This window comes from Motacilla alba, chromosome Z (assembly GCF_015832195.1).
Source record: "Motacilla alba alba isolate MOTALB_02 chromosome Z, Motacilla_alba_V1.0_pri, whole genome shotgun sequence".
In the NCBI taxonomy this organism is placed as follows: Eukaryota; Metazoa; Chordata; class Aves; order Passeriformes; family Motacillidae; genus Motacilla; species Motacilla alba.
Genome location: NC_052046.1, coordinates 3,934,937 through 3,956,347, shown reverse-complemented (window position 1 = coordinate 3,956,347; position 21,411 = coordinate 3,934,937). Strand labels below are relative to the sequence as shown.

The following is a 21,411-nucleotide window of genomic DNA, read 5'->3' as shown; positions in this document are numbered from 1 at the left end:
AGTATGAATTAGAGGCATCAGACCAGATGCACAGTCCTGGGAGGAAACTACTGAAATGAGATTGTCTGAACAGTTGTAGCTGAAAGGTTGGAGCTGAATTTACTTCTCCACAGGTCTTTTTTCTTCATCTTGTCAAGATTTGCATTCTCCCTAGATGACTGAATATGAAATCTAACTAAGCATTCAGTTCTACAGCAAGGGTTTGCCAGACAGAAGACATCACTGGTGTGGATGTGAGCTTACAGGATGAGAGGGTAAGTGCTGGGGAAACCAGGCTCTTCTCTACCACTGCTTCCAACATGCTGCCTTTTGGGAAGCTGCACGGGGTGTCATCCATCTTACTTTATGTACCTAAAATATATTTAGCAGCCTAAAAGTGTCACCAAGACACATCAAGAGAGAGGAAAATTGATGACTCCCCCTGACTGTCTCTGGTGATCATGTCTAGTTGTGATAGTACTGCAAATGATTTCGTACTTCAGCTATATCCCATGAAAAAGGCTTTGTGCATGTAAGCAATCTGTGAGGAAATGATGCATCTGTGTATGTGCCTAAAGTAATTTTACCTATGGTTTAGGGAATGTAAAATTTTAAAATTAGAAATTGGAAAAAAAATCTCGTTTTGAGGAAGGAACTTCTGTATCTTTTTTCTATTTCCTTTTTTTTTTTGTTTTCTTTTTTAAGTTGAAGACATTATGAATCCAGCTGTCTTCAACACATGCCTTGATGACAAAGCTTGGAAAGCCTCCTTATGTTGACAGCTTTCTTGCATCTTATGATATTATGCTTTTTTTCTTTAAAATTACATGAGAATCCAGATTCAGAATACTACTGTTTTCAATGGAATTTACAAATACAATATCATGGCCAAGCCAGCAAACAGTTGAGGCGGACATGGAAGATCTGGAAACTGAAAGCTGAGCAAGTGTAAATAAGGTAATTTTTTTACCATAAGGAAGTTTTTCTCATTGTTCTCCAAATTAATCTCAAGACTTTTTATGGAATCTGAATTTTTGATGTTTTATCTTGGAGATGATGCAAATGAAGCTCAGGTTTTGTATTTCACAAGACAAAGAATGGTTACTTCACATCAGTGGAATGTAAAGTCCAGATTTCCTACTGGGAAAAAGACATTATAAATTTTTGACATATTGATCCAATTCTACCTCAAGCAAGAAAGACTCTGCTCTAATTAGCTTTATTTTACATTTCTTATTTCATTTGTCTCCCTCTGTGTCCTCAGTGTGATGATCAAAAATCAAAGTCACATGTTAATTCTGTTAAATATGTTAATTCTGTTAAATATCTACAGTGACAAAAGAGATTGTCAGGAGGAAAAAAATCTTTTTTGATGGTTATGTTCACAAAAGGGGAAGTTCAAAAGCTAGAAGGGTAAAATGACATCAATCAAAAAGGAAAAAAAAATTCCTCTTCATGATGGCAAATAATAGTGGAACTGACTGTTTACAGAAGAATACAGATGTTTCCACTCAGAGTCTTTAGAGTGAGACTTCATACACCTCTGGAAAGATTTTCTTAGATCAGGTACACATTGCTGATGTTGGGAAAAGACACATCTGCAGCTCCCACTGGATTTTATCAGCTGATGAGTTCAGGGCTCTCTGCACAGAGGTGCTGCTACATGTCATAAATTAAAAAAAAAAAAAAGAAAAACAAAACCAAAAACAAAAAAAAAAACCCAAAACCACAAGCCTTAGTGTTACAGAAAAGATAATGCGGCACTCCAGTATGTGCATGTGTATGTAAACCCCACTCTTTCTGTTCACAGTTACAGGGCTGTGGTTTGAGACACAGGTTTGATCACCCAGCTCTTAGTTAACCACTCTTCAGAGGACTGTTTTCAGTGGTTCATGCAACATTTATATAGGGTGGTGCTAAGGGAGCCAAGATTTTCCTTTTTTAATAGTGCTTTAGGCTCCAATATATGTTACACATGACAAATCAGAGAACATGAGCACGTAACATATTCCTTCAATATCTGTGACCAGTGGAAGCCCCACATGTTTCAAATATGGCTGAATTAACATAATATTACTGCAGAATAAATATATTATTTATATACAACATATAAAAGCAGTTTAGAAATATGATTGCATTTAGTAGGGGTGGGGTTTTTGTGTGAACTTGAGATGCTTTGCATTCAGGAGACTGCAGTTCATATTTCTGTTTTATGTCCTGGCTCATCTAACTATTTCAAGACTGAATAAAAATCAACAATCTTCAGCAATAGGTGAATCCTTTTAACACTTACGAAGGAATGCAAATAAACATAAAGGTGGATACCATAACAATATTTACAAATGGAAAACACCAGAGGGTAGTATTTATTTATTTTCCAAGCTATTTGGAAATAGGGGGACACTCTGGATGCTGGATCCAAAAGGGTAAAAGTGAACACAAGAATTCCTCTCTGTCAAATGTCACCGACTTCTGTTGGTAAGAATGTGAGAAAGCTGAGGTTTGGATCATATGAGCTACCAGGACAAGACTGAGAAGTGTAATATTTTTGAGGAAACAAAAGATAAGCGCTAAATTGGCAAGCTTTGCTTCTCCAGCAGCTCTGAATTATTAACACCACAAAACAGAAGCACTGAAATCTTGAGAGATATTTTGCAGTGCTGAAATAAATAATTTAGGGAAGCTACTGTCTGCTGTCTCCTTGTTATTAAATATACAGTTGGAAATGACTGCAAATGACTTGGAGCAACAAAGAAAGGGCTGTTGAATAGCACCTTTGCACAGCTTTGGGCTTCTTTTCTTGTGCTGGGGAGTGCTGTCAAACCTAGCTACAGGAGAAAACAGTTCCACTAGTACCTAATCTGAGTTCTTGGTTGGATAGTTATCTACTTCTCTTGTTAGAATTGTCCGCTGTCCAACAACAAGCCTAAAAGTTTACTGTAAAAAGTGACTGGTTGATGATGCTTACATTGTGTAAAAACACAAGCTGTGAGTCAAGGTTTTTGATCATAGGAGTCTGAAGTTCAACCTCTAAATTAATTTCATTATTTTCCCTTCTAGTTTTCACATTTACTACTTAGACAATAAAGGAAACTAATTCCTTATATTTCTTTAAAACTTTGAGTAATCTCAATTTCAAGTACATGTGAATTGGCTGTAAAAAATCGTGCCAGCTAGATTGGTTCCCTGGATATACACACACACTATGGGATATAGTAGGTTTTTTTTGCTATAGCCACTTACGTCAGGAAACAAGGGCTAATTATGTGAGAGGAGAGGAACAGACAGCCTTTAGTTAAAATTGCATAGTAAAAATTTTCTTAAAAACATCTTAAACATTTTTTATTCTGTAGTATTTATGTCCTTCTGTAACATTTACAACAACCAATGACCACAGCTTGGATGAAGTTCTGTCTCTGTAGACAGCTGAGATGTATGCAGTTGTTATACACAGCCTGAAAATTTTAGCTAAGGGCTCTGACTCATCCCCAGTTACTTTTCTGCTAGACTCTGCCACTCAGGCTGGGAATTGTCTCGCCAACTGACGCTTAAATCCCAAATAAATGGAAAAAGCAGGAATATACTCCTTTTCTGCTCTTGGCTAGCATGACCATATAGACTATACCAACCATGTAGTATCCCATGGAAAGTATTTAGGGAGCATTTCAGGGAGTTGGACTCAAATGATTTTTATGGATCCCTTTCAACCTGAGATGCTCTGTGTTTTTATGGCTCCCTGTGGTTGGTAGGGTAAGGTACTTTACTTAAAAGGTGATAGCAGTGCCAAATCCTCAAATGACAAGACAGTGTCATTACTTTAACCTCAGCTAAATTGTCAAAAATATGCCATTACCCGGAAGTGTTTTTAACTGAAGACTAAGGACTGAAATCTGGAGAGACAGCACAAGAGCTGTCAATAAATAGTGCTACTCTTACTCAATCTCAAAGCAAACAAGGCTGGACAATAAGGGCGGCTTTTGTTTGTCACCATGATATAGTGGAAAGAATTGTAGGCAACTGAAAACATTTAAGCCCTGGAAAAGTTCTGAAAAATGGAGGTACTATCTAACAGAACATAAGCTTTAATACTAAAAGAAGAAAAACAGCATCTGAGATGTTCACAGTTCTAGCATCTGGTACCCAGAAAAAATATAGTGCCAATGACTGCTGAACAATCTTTTTTCCTGCCACATTCAGTTAAAAAAAAAATTAAAAAAAAAACCCAAACCAAAACAAAACCCAGCAATAACAACAAAAAAACCCCCCACATGCCTAAATTGCATGGCTTGTCTTGGAGGTGTACATGGGAAAAAAGTACAGTGATGGGCCAAAACCAAATAAAAGACCAGACAAAGTGAGTAGGTACTTTAAAACAGGTAACTCTGCACTCCAGAAAAGTGCCAAATTCTGTTCTTCAACTCTAAAACTTTTTTTTTTTTCATTTTGAACATGAACACAAGCAATTTCCATTCTTCTCTCCTTATTGTATGCACAGCAAACATCACAGGGATAATGCTTACTTATCCCTCAGGGGGTTGTGAAGATTAATTAGTTAATGTTCTCATTGCGTGTCAAAGATGAAAGCTCAGTGTAAGTGCTAAGCATTTGTGTATTCACAGACACCAGAAATAAGCATTCTCCACAGGAAAGATTAAAAGGTTTTCTAGCTGTGTCCAATTTCCAGAGGTGAAACCCTTATTACAGAGAAAGTCTGCAAAATTACTTGTTAGTAGTTGAACTATTTAGAGAAAATATTGTATAAGACACCCAAAAGCCTATTTTTGTTTTGGAGCCTGGATGAAGGAATCATTGAAAACCTGCTGATTCCACTAGGAGAGAAGAAAGAAAGGATGACTTATGTTCTTTTGTGAGATTATAGTGGAAATGAGGGGAGGAAAATGTTCTACTTGGAGTCTATAATCCAAAGACTATTTAAGATATTTATACCTCATATTTCCCCCCAGGATTCTGCCATTTATCTTATTTCATATCGTTCATTTTGTGTAGTACATCTTGATCTAAACCTTAGTATAGGTACATTTTACTCATTGCAGTTTGTGATTAAAACTGTATTTTGCCAGGAGCAAAATGAGGCCATTTGAACATTTTTCACAGATCAAAGAGAAGTCACAAAATTAAATATAAACACTAAACTATACCACTGTGTGAAGTGTTGGAGATAAAATCAAACTTATTTTGTACTGTAACGCCATCAAATGTGCTTTTGTCAGTGCAAAAATAAATGGACTGGGAATGTATCTTCCAATATTTTATTCTTTCAGAAATTACTCTGGAGTGGGTACTTGGGTTATTATCAGGACATGGACACCAAATTGCATATACATGCACCTAAACAAATATAAAATAGATGCATAAAGTTTAAATATACTCTTACACACACATTATCAAGATCAGGCTCAGACATATACACAAATACACATAAAGAGATATATATGTTAGTGTATGTGGGTGTATGTGTATAGGTGTACATGAGATGTATGACATAAATGCATATATTAGGTTAAAGATGTGTAGTTTTTTATTTTTATTTGTATGCATGTTTGAGATGTCAAAATTTAACTTCAATATACTTAAAAATGTGACAAAACCCACAAAACATACCTGGGTGTCTTTGTTTCTACACACAAATGCTGTGCTAAGGGATAATCTCTAATCCTTGTTCTGCCTCATAATGTACAAGCAATTCTGTTATCAAGTTTTCCAAAAAGCTTTTGGCTTTGATGTTTTTGAAATGGCTTGGATAAGGAGCTGTTTCAGCCTCATGGGAGTGGGCAGTCCACTGTTCCCAAAGTTTTTAATCTGTAAAACCATAGAATGCATTTAATAGTGAATATAAGAATAATTATTCAGAGATCCTGGGTTTTGGTGACAGACTGCATGATTGTGGTCAAAAACAAGTGGAAAAATCAAGATTTTTATTTGTCCCTCAAACAAACTCAGTTATACACTTTTCTTTTTTGGATTAAAATAACATCTCTATGCACTCCTTTTCACTAGCTTTGCAAATAAATATTAGGCTTATTGTGGATCAAAGAAGGTTAAAATAATGGCAATGTAAATTCTGTATTCCATTCTGGGGTGCATCAAACTATGCTCACACCGCAGAACTCTCAAGGGACTTTGAAATTCGTGAATTTTCCCTGTTTCTAATGTGTGGCTCAATCAGGAGAAATGGAATGTTTTAGAAGATTTTCCAGCCAAAGAAGCAATTGTGCTATGTAAATCACTAAGCATTTGTGAAATGCCAGTGCCCCAGGGGACTTTCTTCCCAACAATTAATGCTCCTTTCCTCATTTTGACTTTTCTGCAAAGAATCAGAAGAAAACTTAAAGTGCTCCATTTGATGGGTAATTTCAAGACTCTTTTGCTTTTATGATTGCTTCTCTGCTGAGTGTTTTTAACTTTTCCAGTTCATACAAAATCCAATCTAAACCAGAAGTGTTTGCTTTGGGTTTTTTCTGCAATTATTTTCTGCCTATAGGACAACTTCTGTGTGTGGAGATTGGTCTTCTTTATGCAAGAGCTACTTCATTGAAAAGGGTATGGTACTTAGTCTGTATCTGCCAAAAACAACAATGAAATTTTTCCACTGTAATTTTTCATCTTCAGTAAGGCCAGAATTAAATAAGCTGTTCTGAAATGCTGATGCGTACCAAGCACCCAAATTCTGCAGCCAAAGCCAGAGGGAAATGAATGGAGAACTGAATGCAGATAAGTCATGTGAGTCTATGAAGTCAAAACTTCCTCAAGGAAGGTGTCCCTGCCCATGGCGTGGGGCTTGGAACTTGATGGTCTTGAAGATTGCTTCCAACCTAAACTATTATTTGATCCCATGATTCTTGAATAAATTAAATGTGTGGCTGAACTAACTGAACTTCTACCTTTAAAATGCAGGCAAAAGGGGTTTTGAGCAGTGGAAACATTAACAGAAAAAAGTAGGAGTGTGCAAAACTAAAATAAAATGAAATGCAAAAGCAGGCCTTGTGAGCTTCGCACTCTGTCACAGGTAAGATTTATGCCTTCAAAATACCCAGTATCACAGGCACCTTCAATATCACCAACCCTAACATGCCTCCACAGATTCCTAGGCATGAAACAAACCCAGAACTGCTCAGCCTACAAAGATGAAATGTTCATTCAGGTCTTTATTCCTGGAATCATCTATATAAGATGAGGAGAAATTGTGACCAAAGGAGGAAAGGAGCTGAGCAGCACGTGAAAACGGGTATTACAGGGTAGTTAGATAAAGGACTTTGTGGTCTGATACTCATGAGAAGCCACCCACATGCTGGTCAGAACTGTCCTGGTCTTTTCTTGGCTGCAAACTGCCCAAGTGACAGCAGACCAGTGTGCTGGGAGGGAGCTCTCACCAGAAGCCCAAGAAGCAAAGCAAGGATCAGCGGAAATTTACACATCAATGGCAGACCTGCTGTGTGTACCCGAGGATATCCTTTCAACCACAGATTTCCAATCTGAGCATTCTCTGAAGGACTGACTGCTCAGTTCTTCTCCTATCTCCGATTAGGAGTCATATATACATACTCTATCAATAATTGTTTGATAACTCATTTCCTACCCTTTTCTCTCACAACTTGTAACTCAAAATGCACCCAACCACAAAAATTGATGAAAACTAAAGAACTTAAGGGAACTATGTTTTTTACACCTTCAGGCATATAACAAAAAATTAAAAAAAAAAAAAGAAAAAGAAAATTAAAAGCCTAATTATGTTTTATGTAAGATCACAGAGAATATATTCCAAACAGCCTGGAAGTTACAGGTATGTTTGTAGCCATTGTTTTCCTGAAACAGGCACTAGCACCAAACGTGGCATTTAAAAATAATTAAATCAAAATTTTAAGCTTGTTTAATGCAAGGGTGCAGCATGAATTAGGCTTTAAGCATATAAGTAGGAGTGTAAAAGCCTTCTTATCTTTGGTTACCATGCCAATGACATCTACCTATCAGATTACGTCATTTGCTTTGTTTTATAAGCAGAATGAGTCCCCCATCTGCAATCAGTGCTGTGAGAATTCAGTCAGCAGGCAACACTGTGTGTTTTAAGAAAGCACTGCTGGCTGAAACAATGGTGCCTGGTGGTACAACCCAGCAGTCCCTGAAAAGTGTTATAGAAAGCTTGATAACTTGGACGAGTCTCAAAATCAGTAAGCCACCTCCTGAAGAAAAGGTTGCTCAGAAAAATAAGGACATCTTCAATATTGTCATGACTCCTGATCGCATCCCTAAATTTTTCATCCCTTCTCTGGACATAGAGCACATTTCCTTCCAGCAGGAGCCAGAGGAAGAAAGCACAGATAATTCTCCTGAGAGAGGAGTCTCTGATGAAATTGTTCAGAAGCGCAGAACTACTAGAAGCAAATCTGAATCCTACATCAGGAAAGAAACAATGTGCAAAGGAGAGAGTCCGGACAGAAGAGGAACCCTGTGCTTTACAGAACAAATTACCTTCCCTGAAGACCTGGAGAGAGCTGCAGATCATTGTGACCCGGCAACCAGAGCTGCTTTCTCTTTGCCCCACCTTTCCAGAATCACTACCCCCTATGGGTTTCTCACACTGGGAGAAAGTCCCAACACCAGGAGAAAAGAGTCTCTCTTTTTCCAGCATGATTCTGAAGAGCTTAGAATCCTCCTGTCCCAAAGGAAGAAGACTGCATCTCTTCCAAGGAGCTTGTCCAGCCCTTCCAGTGAAATTCAACAGAGCATCGAAACCACAAAATCTTCAGTTACCCCTTTTAAGACCAGGCAGGCAGTTTCATGGGAGTCAGTCTGCAACAGCCAGCTTCCTCCTGTGTGCTGCAAGCCAGACTGTGAGCCACAGCCTGTGAAAGGTGAAAAGAAGAGGTTTCAGGTGACATTGAAGAGACACCTGGCCAGCATCAAGCGGATGAGATCTGGAAGTGGGATGAACTGGCTCTGCTAAGCCACACACAGCTGGCTCTTAAGCATGTGAAAATTTAAATGTGACAGTCTTTCACAGAGGTGTGCAAACGTGAGTGTGTAGCAAATTTTCAGCGTTGTAAGCTCCTGAAAAAGGCCAAACAACCGGACAGAACTTGGTTATGCTTGGCACATTGAATGCATCTTCTGTTTCCTAAAGTCATAGCCAACAGCTTTGAATCCTTTACAGTGCAAGCAAAGACAGGACTAACTGAAACAAACCATTTTCCAAAGGACATGCTGTTTTTTCTGGTCATACCTGTATAGTCTGTGAGAAGGAAAGAGATTATTTTATATCAAAAGCAAACTACAGTGAAAGAAAATGTTGTCTTTTAGGGTAGCAATATTGCTTTCAGAATGATACCAAAACTGAAAGGAACAATCATGCTAGGTAGTCAGGTAAAAACTGTGGGCTTTTGTTATTTCTAATATTAGAATGTAAATGAAAACCAATTAAGAGTTAATTTGTCCTGGGGTGTTTACAGCAGGTACTTGCAAACAGCCATTCATAACTTCTGACAGGAATGTGCTGGCTGAGAGGGGATGCCAAGTTCCTGCTTGCTAATGACAGTGCATAGTAAACTATTCTCTGCATTTAAAAAAATGTGCTTATTTTATCTCTTTTGTAGTTAATCATTCAACATGCTTGGAATTAGGGGGATATGATATAATTTGTTCACCCCATTACCAGTGTCAAAGCATAGCACCATTTTATTTAGCTGCTGTCATTGTTCATGTTAAAACTAAACAAAATAAAATATTTATTTAACAGTCTTTCTTGTCATTGCTCTTACCTTTTCCTTTTTTAAAATTTTTCACAGACTTGTTATCATCTTAAAATTGGAAAGGGGCATAAAACAGAAGCAGGACAATTCAGTATTCTCAAAATGTGTTTTAATTCTTTTTGGTGAGCTTGATTTTTTTTGCAAGGCACTGATACTCCAGTACATTAAATACCTCAGTGGAAATTACCACTGACAGCTAGAGATGTCCAATGACATCTAAAGACCAAAGGGAAAAGATTTCTTATGTAAAATTATTAAATTATCACTATTTTCAATCAGCTTGTCTTCATCTATGTAAAATTTACTTGACACTGAATAACAAAGAAAGATAACTTAATGTACCTGCGAGAATTTTTCAGGGTAAAGATCTGTCCCAAGCTGTATAAGAAACAGAGTTATCAGGAGATGACATCTGGTAAAATCCATTAGAGTTTATTGGTTTATAACTTCAGTTAATTAGTTTATTTAATCTATTTTTATAACTAGAATATGGATTAAATAATTAGTGCCTACAGTAAAAAAAAATTCTACTTTAGCTGACAGGAGAATACCACAACATTTGAAATTTAAAATATCCATTCCACTATCTTGTACTAAATTTATTTGTGCTGCATAACCTGTAGTAGACAATTAAAATAGTATCAAGGGATCTCGATGCATGGAAAAAGCACTGTCGTCTAAGGGGATGAGATTGCCCTTGTTCTGCAGACAATAAATAAATTCTGTGCAACAAATACAGCTCAAGCAGCCCATGAAACTCGTGTTCCAAATAATCAGAACGAGCTGGCTGCGCTCCCTTGGCTTTGCAGCAGCACAGAGGCCGTGGTGTGTGAAATGAAATATGTGTGTGAAATCGAGTACACTGTGACAGCAGCACAGGTATTGAAGCCTGGAACAGCCACCAAGCCTCCCTTTATAATCTAAAGTATGATTCATCTCATCTCCTGCAGATGACATCTAAAACTCACCAGGTGTTCACACAAGAAGATTTGTCCAGAAGAATCCCTGGTAAAAATCAACAAATCCTTGCAGGAAGCCAAAGGCAATGGTTGGGAGTTCTCAGCTTGAGGCTTAGTAACACAGACCATTGCTCTGCTCTCAAAACAGAAACAAATAAGACTTTTTTGTCTGGTGAAACTATTTTAAAAAATTAAGAAAAATAGAATTGCAGTAATAATCTGAGCTGGGAAAAATTCAAAATATCCTTTAAATATGTGTTTGGCATTTTGCCTTGTCACATCAGATTTGTATTAAGGGTGACCATGACTGAAAATCTAATCAGTTAAATGGCTTTGAAAAAAACCTGGAGTACAAATGAAGTGGCACTCTGTACACCATAATCCACACTAAGCAAACTCTGTAGGCCTACACAAATTCCTGTTTATATTATCAAACACATCAGCCACAACTGTGATATTTTCCACTGAGAAAATATTTACAACATCCTGTTAGATGTTAGAAGCCATTTCTTTTCCATTTCAAGCAGGCGAGCTTTACTTAGCTTGCCTTGGATACAACCAAAATCTGAAGTCCCTAGTTGGAGTCCTGATACATCTTTTAGTTGCACACCTGGCTGCAAACCAGGGATTCTACCTGGGATTTCCTCATTTCACAATTTAGAATAACAGAATCATAGAATCATTAAGGCTGGACAAGAGCTCCCAGGTCACTGAGTCCAACCATTGACTTAACACTGCTGGGTCCAGCACTAAACCAATCCCCTGTGTGCTACATCTCCAAGTGTTTTCAACACTTTTAGGGATGGTGATTCCACCAGTTCTCTGGGCAGCTTATTTCAATGCCTGACCACCCTTCCAGTGCAGAAATTTTCCCTGATATCCCATCTAAGGTCCCCTGGCCCAGCCTGAGGCCATTTTCTCTCTTCCTGTCCCTGTTCCCTGGGAGCAGAGCCCGACCCCCCCCGCTGTCCCCTCCTGTCAGGGAGTTGTGCAGAGCCACAAGGTCCCCCCTGAGCCTCCTTTGCTCCAGGCTGAGCCCCTTCCCAGCTCCCTCAGTCTCTCCTGGGGCTCCAGCCCCTTCCCAGCTCCGTTCCCTGCCCTGGACACACTCCAGCCCCTCAGTGTCTCTCTTGTCCTGAGGGGCCACTTTGTTTTGGTCATTTTTTACTACACATCCTACAAATACTCAGAGAAGGAAAAAGGTAGGGTGTACAAGTTATTTCCAAGGTCTGAGTCAGAGTTAAAGGACGTTTGGGGATGCAATACCAAGGTTTTCTACTATAGCTGACTGCTGTGCTCCACCGTACAATGCTGAAGAAACAAATCAAATCATCAGATTGGGAGACAATTTCCTTTGCATTTCTAATATTCATTCAATTTTTTTTTCTCTCTTCCTGCTGTTCAGCTAAAAAATTCTTCCAATATCCCCTTTTCTGGTCCTTTTTAGATGTATCATGGCAAATTTGAGAGGATTTTGTTGAATCCAAATTTGACAGAGAATTTTGAGTTCTTCCCTGACAGTAGAGTGGAGAGGAAGAAATGGATGAAGAGGAACTGAGTGCAGGGAGACAACAGGTGCAGTGAACATCAGTTCTCATTTTAAGAGACTGAAAAAGGTGAACAGCTCTGGGAGGGGAACCTGCAGAGACACAGGGAAATCTTGAAGAGTTCAGCTCATAACTTGTGAGAAGGGATCTGGTGCATGTTCCCTTCTCTTTCTGCTGCATTATTGCTCTTTAACTCACCCCCTTCTCCAGCTTCCCAAGACACCAACAAAAGATACCAGACATAAAGCTTTATTTGTGTTTTCATTCTTGACATTGCAATTGTCTCTTAAGGGTAATGTAATTTGGAGTGAAAATCAAAATTTTTGTGTCACTCCAGATTTTCATAGTTATTGAAACAACAGCATTTGGGGCTTTATCCATTCCAATTTCTCCATGATAGAAGCTTCCATGTATGAGTGACTGAAATGCTGGAGGCAAAAAACCAAAGCTAATCACCCAGAAGACCTGTCTATTTTAAAAACAGCCTTGGAATGACTGTGTAAAGAAGGCAAACATTGGGATACCATGTAACAATAAGAAATTAAAGTCAATGACCTATGAGATCCCTTTCAGTTTAAATGCTTGCAATGAGGGGGTAACTTCTCTAGAGCACTCAGGAAAAACAAGGTCTTCCAGGTGAACAGAATCTAAATCTCAATATATTTTTCCTGATCAGTTTTATAAAAATAGCTGTTCATGTCATTAAGACTTGTTTAGCTATCAGTTGCATACAAAATGCACTCTTTTAAAACAGTGCTAGTGACCATCAACATTTAAGCAAGTGTTTCACAATTTTTTGTGGCTTTCTTTGGTTGTTTTGTTCTCTTTTTTGGTTTCCATCTTAAAATAGTTGAAAGAACTATTGAAAAGATTGTGGGTTTTGAAAATTCAGTTCTGTATTTGAAATGTCTTGTGCAAATCTTATTTGCCTGAAAGCAGGAATTTCATGAAAGTCTGAGCTAATTTTGACTTGGGTTGGTTACCTGTGCCTGCATATTAGCTTCCTATCTCATTATTTTTTATTAATCCCAGCCCAAATTTAATTTAGATTTTAAAATTTCTGACTATATTTCTATGTGATATTGCATTATAGATCACTGTGCTTTTCTAAACTACTGTAGACCATTTGTGTCTTCTGTTTAAACTGCTACCACATTTCATCACAGAGTCATTTGTATTTTGCTAGTGATCACAATGTTTTTTTTTTCATTCTGCATATAGGTTGAAAATGCACTTGGAAATGGCTTTAAGACATTTCTAGATGCATGGTCTGTAAATACAAGTCATAATTATGATGGTGCAATTTTTTTTTTTTTAAACGGGCCACTGAGATATAGCACAGTGGTTCCTCAAAGAGATTATATCATCCTGGCCTCTCTTTTCCTCTTTTCCATGATGACTCTACTCCTATTTTCTCTCTGCCACTGCTGCTGCTGCCATCTCACACAATGGGTAACGTAGTGACCTCTATTAATTTGTTCCAAGCTACACAGTGTTGTGCACCCCATGAAATATGTAACACTAATAAACAGGATGATCATTACTTTAATGTATAATGAGAAAATAAATTAAGTAACTGACATTTAAATAAAATATAAATACTTTATGCAGTTTCTATTTACCACATCATGGCAGTAATCCATTTAAAGTCAATGAACAACATAATTGAATGGCTCGTGTAATGCAAAGGTCTTTCTTGAATATGTTTTCACTGACTGTTCACATGGAAACTTGCAATTTCCTGACATTTTTTAGGACCCTTGTAAACATGGCAGTATTATTATACTTTTGTTTTTATTTCCCGGAGTAGCAGAATCATGAGAACTTGGAATGTGCTGCTGGAATGTGGCATGCCTTAGAGATGACAGGAAAATGGAGCAGTGAAGAAGAGGATGAAGCCAACTTTGCACTATGTCCTGTGGCTATTCCAAACTTGTCTACTAATTGGTGACAGGGCAGGTGAAGGAAGATTTAAACAGACAAGTCTCACCATCTCTAAAGAAATGTTGACATTTTCTTCTTATGGATCCAATGCTCACTCTCCACAATATCTAACAGGAGTGGCACTGAAGGAATTGAGGAAGGATAAAGATAAAAACAAGCATTGAAATGAAATAAGTGCATGTTTTCATAACAGCAAGCCCTTCCTTGTCCAAAAAGTCAAACAAAGAGAATTTTTAACTTTCATAATGAATATTCATTACGGTTTGAGAAGATTTTGCAAATGAGTTAGTGCAGCAAAAGCATTTGCATTCCATGTAGGTTTGTTCCTCTCTATTGATCTGAGAAAGATGTGTTTTATTTAACTCTAAATAACATTTACACTCTCTTTGGAAAAAAACCCAAAAAACAAACCGCTAACCCATATATATTTAAATGCAATACTTTCAAAAATATTAGGGTTCAAAATTTAGAAATAGAGACATAAATGCAAAGAAGTGAATTAATTATTTTGAATACACTATCAAATTTAATTTATTCATCTGGGTTTTTAGTTCTGGATTTCAAGTGGATATTTTGAAATCAATAAATTTTTATATCATAGGTTTTTGGTTTTTTTTTTTTTTGGGTTCAAGACTACTCTGTAGCTCTGAAGATTTTAAAGATAGAGAATATATGTATTTTATGTAACACAAATTAATATGATCTAAAGGCCTACATCAGGGCCAAGAATTTCCTGCCTGCTGACTCTCAAACCCCTGGTCAATGATTGTATAATCTGAGAAAGGGGGTGGGGGTGGGGTTATTATAATTTTGCTTTATGAATCAGAGACACCAGGAAAATAGGTTATGATCTTCTGATAAGATTTTATTATGTTAGTATATTAATCAGTACTGAAAGTAGAGGCACTAGTGGGAAAAGCAGTCTTTTCTGCTGCTTTTCTACTTTCTGAGTACAGAACTGACTGAAAAGGTCTGCACTAGAACATTAAACAGCATCTGAGAATATTTATCTATGTTATTTTCAAAAAAGTAGTATTTTCAAAAAATCTCAGAGGAGAAGCATTACAAAAGAACATTTTTTAGCAATATGAAGCATTACAAAAGGACATTTATGAGAGATACCAGTTCATCTGTCATTCCAACATTGCAGAGAAGTTCTAATGTTACTCCTCTTATTTCAGGACCTGAGACTGTGTGGTTTACAGCACAAGGACGACACCACTGTGCTCTTTTCCCTAGGGTTTTGTTTCAACACTGAAGAAGCCCGACCAGGGTCATCCAAACAGTATGGGCTGATATGACGAACAATATTTTAATTAAGGATAACTGACACATGTAGAAATCAACACATACAAGTTCAGAAGTTTTTTACTCTATATGGCATCACAAAACTCATGCTTAAATCAGGAGAAGCAGCTTGATTTTGAATTTTCTGGTTGAAAGCACATATTTCCGGTACCCTATGTATGTGTTGCAGAAATTCTGGATGTGACCTGGCATAATTTTCCCATTGACTAGTACCTACAGAAGAGATGAAGTCATGTACTCAAAGTAGGAAGCACATTACACCCAAGGAGGTCTTGGCCAGTGTAGACAAAAAAGTGACCAGGAAATTGTTTTGTGCTAGAGGCAAGTACACATACAGTAACTGGATTGCACAGGGAACCTTAAAAATAATTTGCATCTGCAGCATTTGATATCAAATGGTGAGGCCAGAAAGGAGCAATGAAAAGACCAAGACAAAATATTCCATGCATGAATTTGGACTTCTTTATTATTTATAGCCACCAGAGAAAATAATAAGCAGCTTTGAATTCAAAGTGCTTTGGCAGCAACTACTGGCGAATTTTTACCATGTTTTTATCTTTTTCTTTCTTTCCTTTTCCTTTTCCTTTTCCTTTTCCTTTTCCTTTTCCTTTTCCTTTTCCTTTTCCTTTTCCTTTTCCTTTTCCTCTCCTTTTGCCTCACACCTAGTGTGAAGATACTTATTCAGATATTATGATTATTAGAGGCACCTCTACCCTGTGCCAAAGCCTCTGGTTGAAGGAAAGAATTAAAACTATTAGTGCAGAAATGTGCCACAAATATAGAGGCTTAGATAAATCACAACACGGATCAGAGTTGTGTTTTATAATCAAGATAGATGGACCATGACCTAAGACCAACTTTTAACTTCATCCAAGTTTCCATCTGTGTTTTCTCTTTCCCTCATGAAAAGATAGAGAGAAAGCATAAAGAAGCAGCTTGCATTGCTCAGCTGAGTGTCTCAAGTTGTGAGATGATTCTGACCACCAGTTTGAATTCTGAATATATTCATACATCATACATTAAATATTAATGAACTGACAAAGTGAATGTTGTTGCAACATTTACTACAGTCAGAGTGGTTAAGCAGTGTCAGTGATAAGTGAAAATACTCTTCCTTTCTGGCTTGCTCTTGGCAGAATATTTCTTTTCGTTATTTCAAACCCAGTAAAAAAAGTAGATCCATTAAACCAGAACAGAACAATGTCAAATTGTTATAGTTGAGCTGTCAGTTACACAGAATCCAGTTTCTCTGTTTGGCTGCATCTGTGTGAGTTTGACATCCTTACCTGCTAAAGCCTGGGTGGCACATGTCACTGTGCCAGGCAGAGACATGTTTGCTGAAGGGGACATTCAAGGAGGTCACACTCCTCAGACCCTGAACACATTGCTGCCATGCATCCTCCCATTTCAGACCTTCAAATGACAGAACACCCCTTGGATGGGTGGAAATCCTGTGATAACAAAATCTGAGCTGATGTAAACCACCAGCCATTTTTACTGAGAGCAGATGAGTGCCCAGGAGCTGAAAATCTAACCTAGAATGTCAATAAGCAGATGGATATGTCCCTCTGATCAGGTCCCAGTGCAAGTCACCACAAATGACTGGAAATGACCTGCAAAACAAGGCCCACTTTATATTACCTAAACAATTTTTCATATAAGTATGATTACCTTGGATTTTCCTTGTAAACAGAAGAGATAAATGGAAACTTTTTGAGTATCTTATCTCATTTACCTTGAATGTCTTCTTCAAAATACAATGAATTCTGGACTATAAATATCTGTATTAATAAACAATAATAAAATGGGGAATTTAAAGCATTAACTTCATCTCAGCTATAGAAATCCACAGTAAAAAAAAGGCATCACTTGTATTCCAATGCCTATGCTAATTTAAAGGACATAAAGAAAGCCATCACAGGCACCACATGAAAAAGAACTTAATGGTGAAAATCTGACAGTGTAAATCTGCCATGATGACATGAGGTCATCAAATATCCCCCAAAGTTTCTCCCATACACTGAACTTCTCTGCTTCAAATTTGTGGTGTGCAGACTTGAATTAATCATTAATGCAACAGTGTAGTACTTGCATGAATGCAGTGATGTCCAGTGGTGGCCACTTGAATTATTTTAATTTGTATGTGTGAAGTACAAACTAGACCCTGAAGATAGGAAAGCTCTTACTTCACCAGACATCCAAATAGAGGATGTAAAAGTAATAGTGTGGAATATAAGAACCTGTTGTAACAGGCAAAAAAGTTAAAGCTGCTTGCTACAACATCTAATTAAGGAAAACAAGCTGCACCCACGCACGGCTCCCTGAAACTTCACCCAAAACTTTTCTAAAAAAATAGCATTAAAGGCAAATTTTACACTACAAAATAATGATCACCTGCAGGAGGGATATGTCATGCAAGAAACCCTTAGGCTTATTCTAGAGGAACTGCAGGTGGAGTTTATAAGTCCCTCTCAAGATATTATGATATTAATCACACAGTTTCCCATAAGCATAAAGTACAAGATCTAAGAAGACAGCCAGGACTACCTACATTGTTTGAAGCCACTCAAGAAGCCTTTACTACTGAATGAGGCTAATGACAGGACAGAAGTGACTCATTCACTGACACGGTAACCTTTACCTCGTACAGCCCAAGAGAAGTTGGACTGACATCACAAAGGTTGTTTGCTCATACATCACTTGCCTGTCATTACACTCTCCCTCTGATAGATTATTCCATTAAGTGGGCCAGAAATAGCATTGACGTCACAATTCACATCTGCTACTGTAATCATTCATCCATCTCCTATTTTCAGGTGAGACAGAAATCCCCCAAAAATTATTCATGGTGCACAAAGCATCACCAGTTATTTTATTCAACCTAAAGCTCTTCAAAGAGACAGTGGAATAGCATGCACACAAACCATCAATAGCTTCTGTCAGCTCAATGGAAAAATCAAATTCTCCAGCTGAACTGAAGGAGGAAGTTCACAGACTGCTAAACATGAAAGGAAAGGTTGTAAAGCTTTTAGCACTGACCTCGTACAATCTCAGACCTCGCACCATGGCATTATCACACCTGCACTAGTGCAGAATGTGAAGGAGAAGGCACACAAGCTGAACATGGATGGATGACAAGGGGTAAAATTTGAAATAGAACAATTGTCCAGATAGTAACCAAACAGCAGAACAACAATATGGATTAGGCACAGTTCAAAAGCCATTTTTGTATTGGCTTTCTGAAAAGTATTTTCAGAGCAGTTCACTTGAAAGAGTACAAAAACCTGCAATTCAATGATAACAGAAAAAAGTTCACTGCTTTTTAGGTGTCTTGAAGGGGAATAAGTTATACATGCAAGGTATTTAACAATTATAAGTCAGGTTGAAACACTTCTTACCCTGTAGAGGCTTACCTGGGCAGCTGAGACATTTTGAGGTCCAAGAACAAATTGTACAAATTCAAGACTGCTCAGTGATCTACTGGAATCACCTACACGGACTCTGCTCCCTCCACAGCTGCTGTTTGACTGTTATCTATTACTTTTTATTTGCTTAGGATTAAAACAAAATAATGATAAAATAAAACTGGCAGACTCATGTTTTTATCTTAGATAAAAGACTATATTGCCTCGCACCACTTGCTGGAGTATAGCACTGAAGGCCATAACTCAAGACACAACCTCTCCTCCACCATCCATATTCGCTTTATTTCTCTGCTCTTTGTTTTGATTATCTTTTCAACATTCCATAGCCACTATCATTATGCTTCTTTGAGAATGAGCTTCCCAGAGTCTGTTCAGCATCCCTGCATGGAACTAGGTGGTGCTGGAACTACCAGTCATGCATTTCTATGCCCCATCCTACCTGCAGTAAACCCCAGTAAATACCGCAGTTTTAGGTGTAGACATGTCAAAAGAATGGGACTATCTGAAATTCCTAACATTTTGAATATATTTGACAGCAGATTAATTTTTCACATTTTGTGTGAAAAAAATTTTTACCAGCAAAGAGGCACAGAGAAGAAAAGGAGCACTTGATAAGGCAAGATAATGGCGAGGGCTTGAGATGTTTAGAAATTTGCAAAGCATGCAGGAAAGCGTACATTCATGTCCCAATTTTATTTCACAGCAATTCTTCAGACCTTTGCATGCTATTGGGTTTCTTCCTCTGCAATCATATGCCATCCAATGACATCCCTAGACAATATTTCTTCACATGAGACAGACATTTCTGTGCTCTTTATGCTGACCTCTCTGTGCCCACATGCATAACAATTAAGCCAGGATTACAAATTGACTTTTTTTTTAATATTTAAAACCTTCGCGTCTGTGTTCTTTTGTGTTGATGATACCCAGAATTATTTTTAATTTTTTTTTCTCCATGTAAAAGATACAATTTGCTCAAGTCAGTTAATGTCTCTTCATTAAGTGGGAATTACTGTGGTCTTTACCTTATTGGCACATCACAGGAAATTATTCATTAAAGTTTTACCTGGCTATATTGAGTCAAGTAAGTGTCCTGCCTTCTGAAAAGTAAAGTTACTAGAGCACTGATGAAAACTAATGTTTAAATTTGTCTCCAAGGTCACAATCTCCCAATTACAGAGCTGGCTAGAGCATGCAGGAGGTTTAAGTAGCTGTATAAACATCTGGTTTAATGGGTCTTGGGAGTGAAGAATTTGGAATCAACTTTCAAAGATCGCTTTGAAGTATGTTTTTTTCAATGGTCTAATTTTATAGAATTAATTATTTTGAGTTTAAAATATATAAAAAAATAAAAACACTCACTGACACCTTCAATGTTCTTGGTAGATGATCATATAGTCAAAACAAGCAGACATTCCTTATGTTTTGTTCCTATTTGGCGTCACTATAAATTCCTTGATTTTCTTGTTTGAATGGCACTGGCAACTAACTGCTTAACACAATTACCCCTGTATAGAGTTCTGTCTTATGTTTAATTATCTCCTCATTTGCAGAAATGGGTTGAAAAAACAGATGGTCTAATGACCCACATGGAGAAATTACACTTTCATTGTTGTCTCTTGCTCACATACCAGGCCACCTATAAATGTCAACACGATCCAAAACTCACTGCTTATTGTCTGATCTTGACCTCCTTTCCTGACTATTCTTGTTTCCAGCAAATTTTGGTCTTTCATATGATTAAATGATGAACAAGAGAATGTAAAGACATTTATCTGGAGCAAATGGAGGGAAAAGTGGGCACTATACTTCTGTTTGTGCCTGACATATGCAAGCTGATGTACAAAAATAAAAACAAAGAATGCATAGTTGATGATGCTTTGATACAGAGGACTCCATTAGTGCACTATCTCTGAAGCACATTAAATTTTCCAGTGCCAAATAAATCAGGTCATTGTAGTTTAAGGGTCCTGTTTCGTTAATTGAAGAAAGATTCATTGTGCAGTTGTGCTCACAAAAGTGCAATAAAGCTGCAGTCCACCTAGGGTGTTTCTGAATAAGTTCCTACATCCACTTGAAGCATTGTTATGGATGGAAAAACACAGAGCATTCCTGTTTGCAATGTAGTTCTTTATTTATTAATTAGCTTTATTATCTATTTTCCAGCAGCAGCATCAAAACAAATTAGTAATGATGGTGGAATTCACAAAATAGTGAATTCCAGCCAGAATAAAGTGCCTTACAGGGCACTTTCAGCAGAAAAGCTGTTTGTTTCAATCTCCTGAGTATTGGGGGGATTTATTATCATAAAATATCTCAAGTTAGAAGGAACCCATGAGGATTTTTCTGCTTTGCACATTTTCCTCTGGCATCAGTACAATCACCAAAACTGAAAATAAGCTTTTCAGATGGAAGGGAAATAAATTTTGGGGTTCTTTATCCTTTTTTAGAAGGTTTTCCATTATTTAAATGCCAAAGAATTGAA

General features: G+C 37.4%; 1 protein-coding gene across 1 annotated transcript; it reads left to right on the top strand.

Annotated features, from left to right (window-relative positions):
• Positions 1-7,999: 7,999 nt before the first annotated feature.
• LOC119695520 lies at positions 8,000-9,732 on the top strand. Its single transcript, XM_038124199.1, has one exon. It carries the CDS (start codon positions 8,000-8,002, stop codon positions 8,939-8,941), a length of 942 nt encoding a protein of 313 aa, XP_037980127.1. The 3' UTR covers positions 8,942-9,732.
• The last annotated feature ends 11,679 nt before the right edge of the window (positions 9,733-21,411 follow it).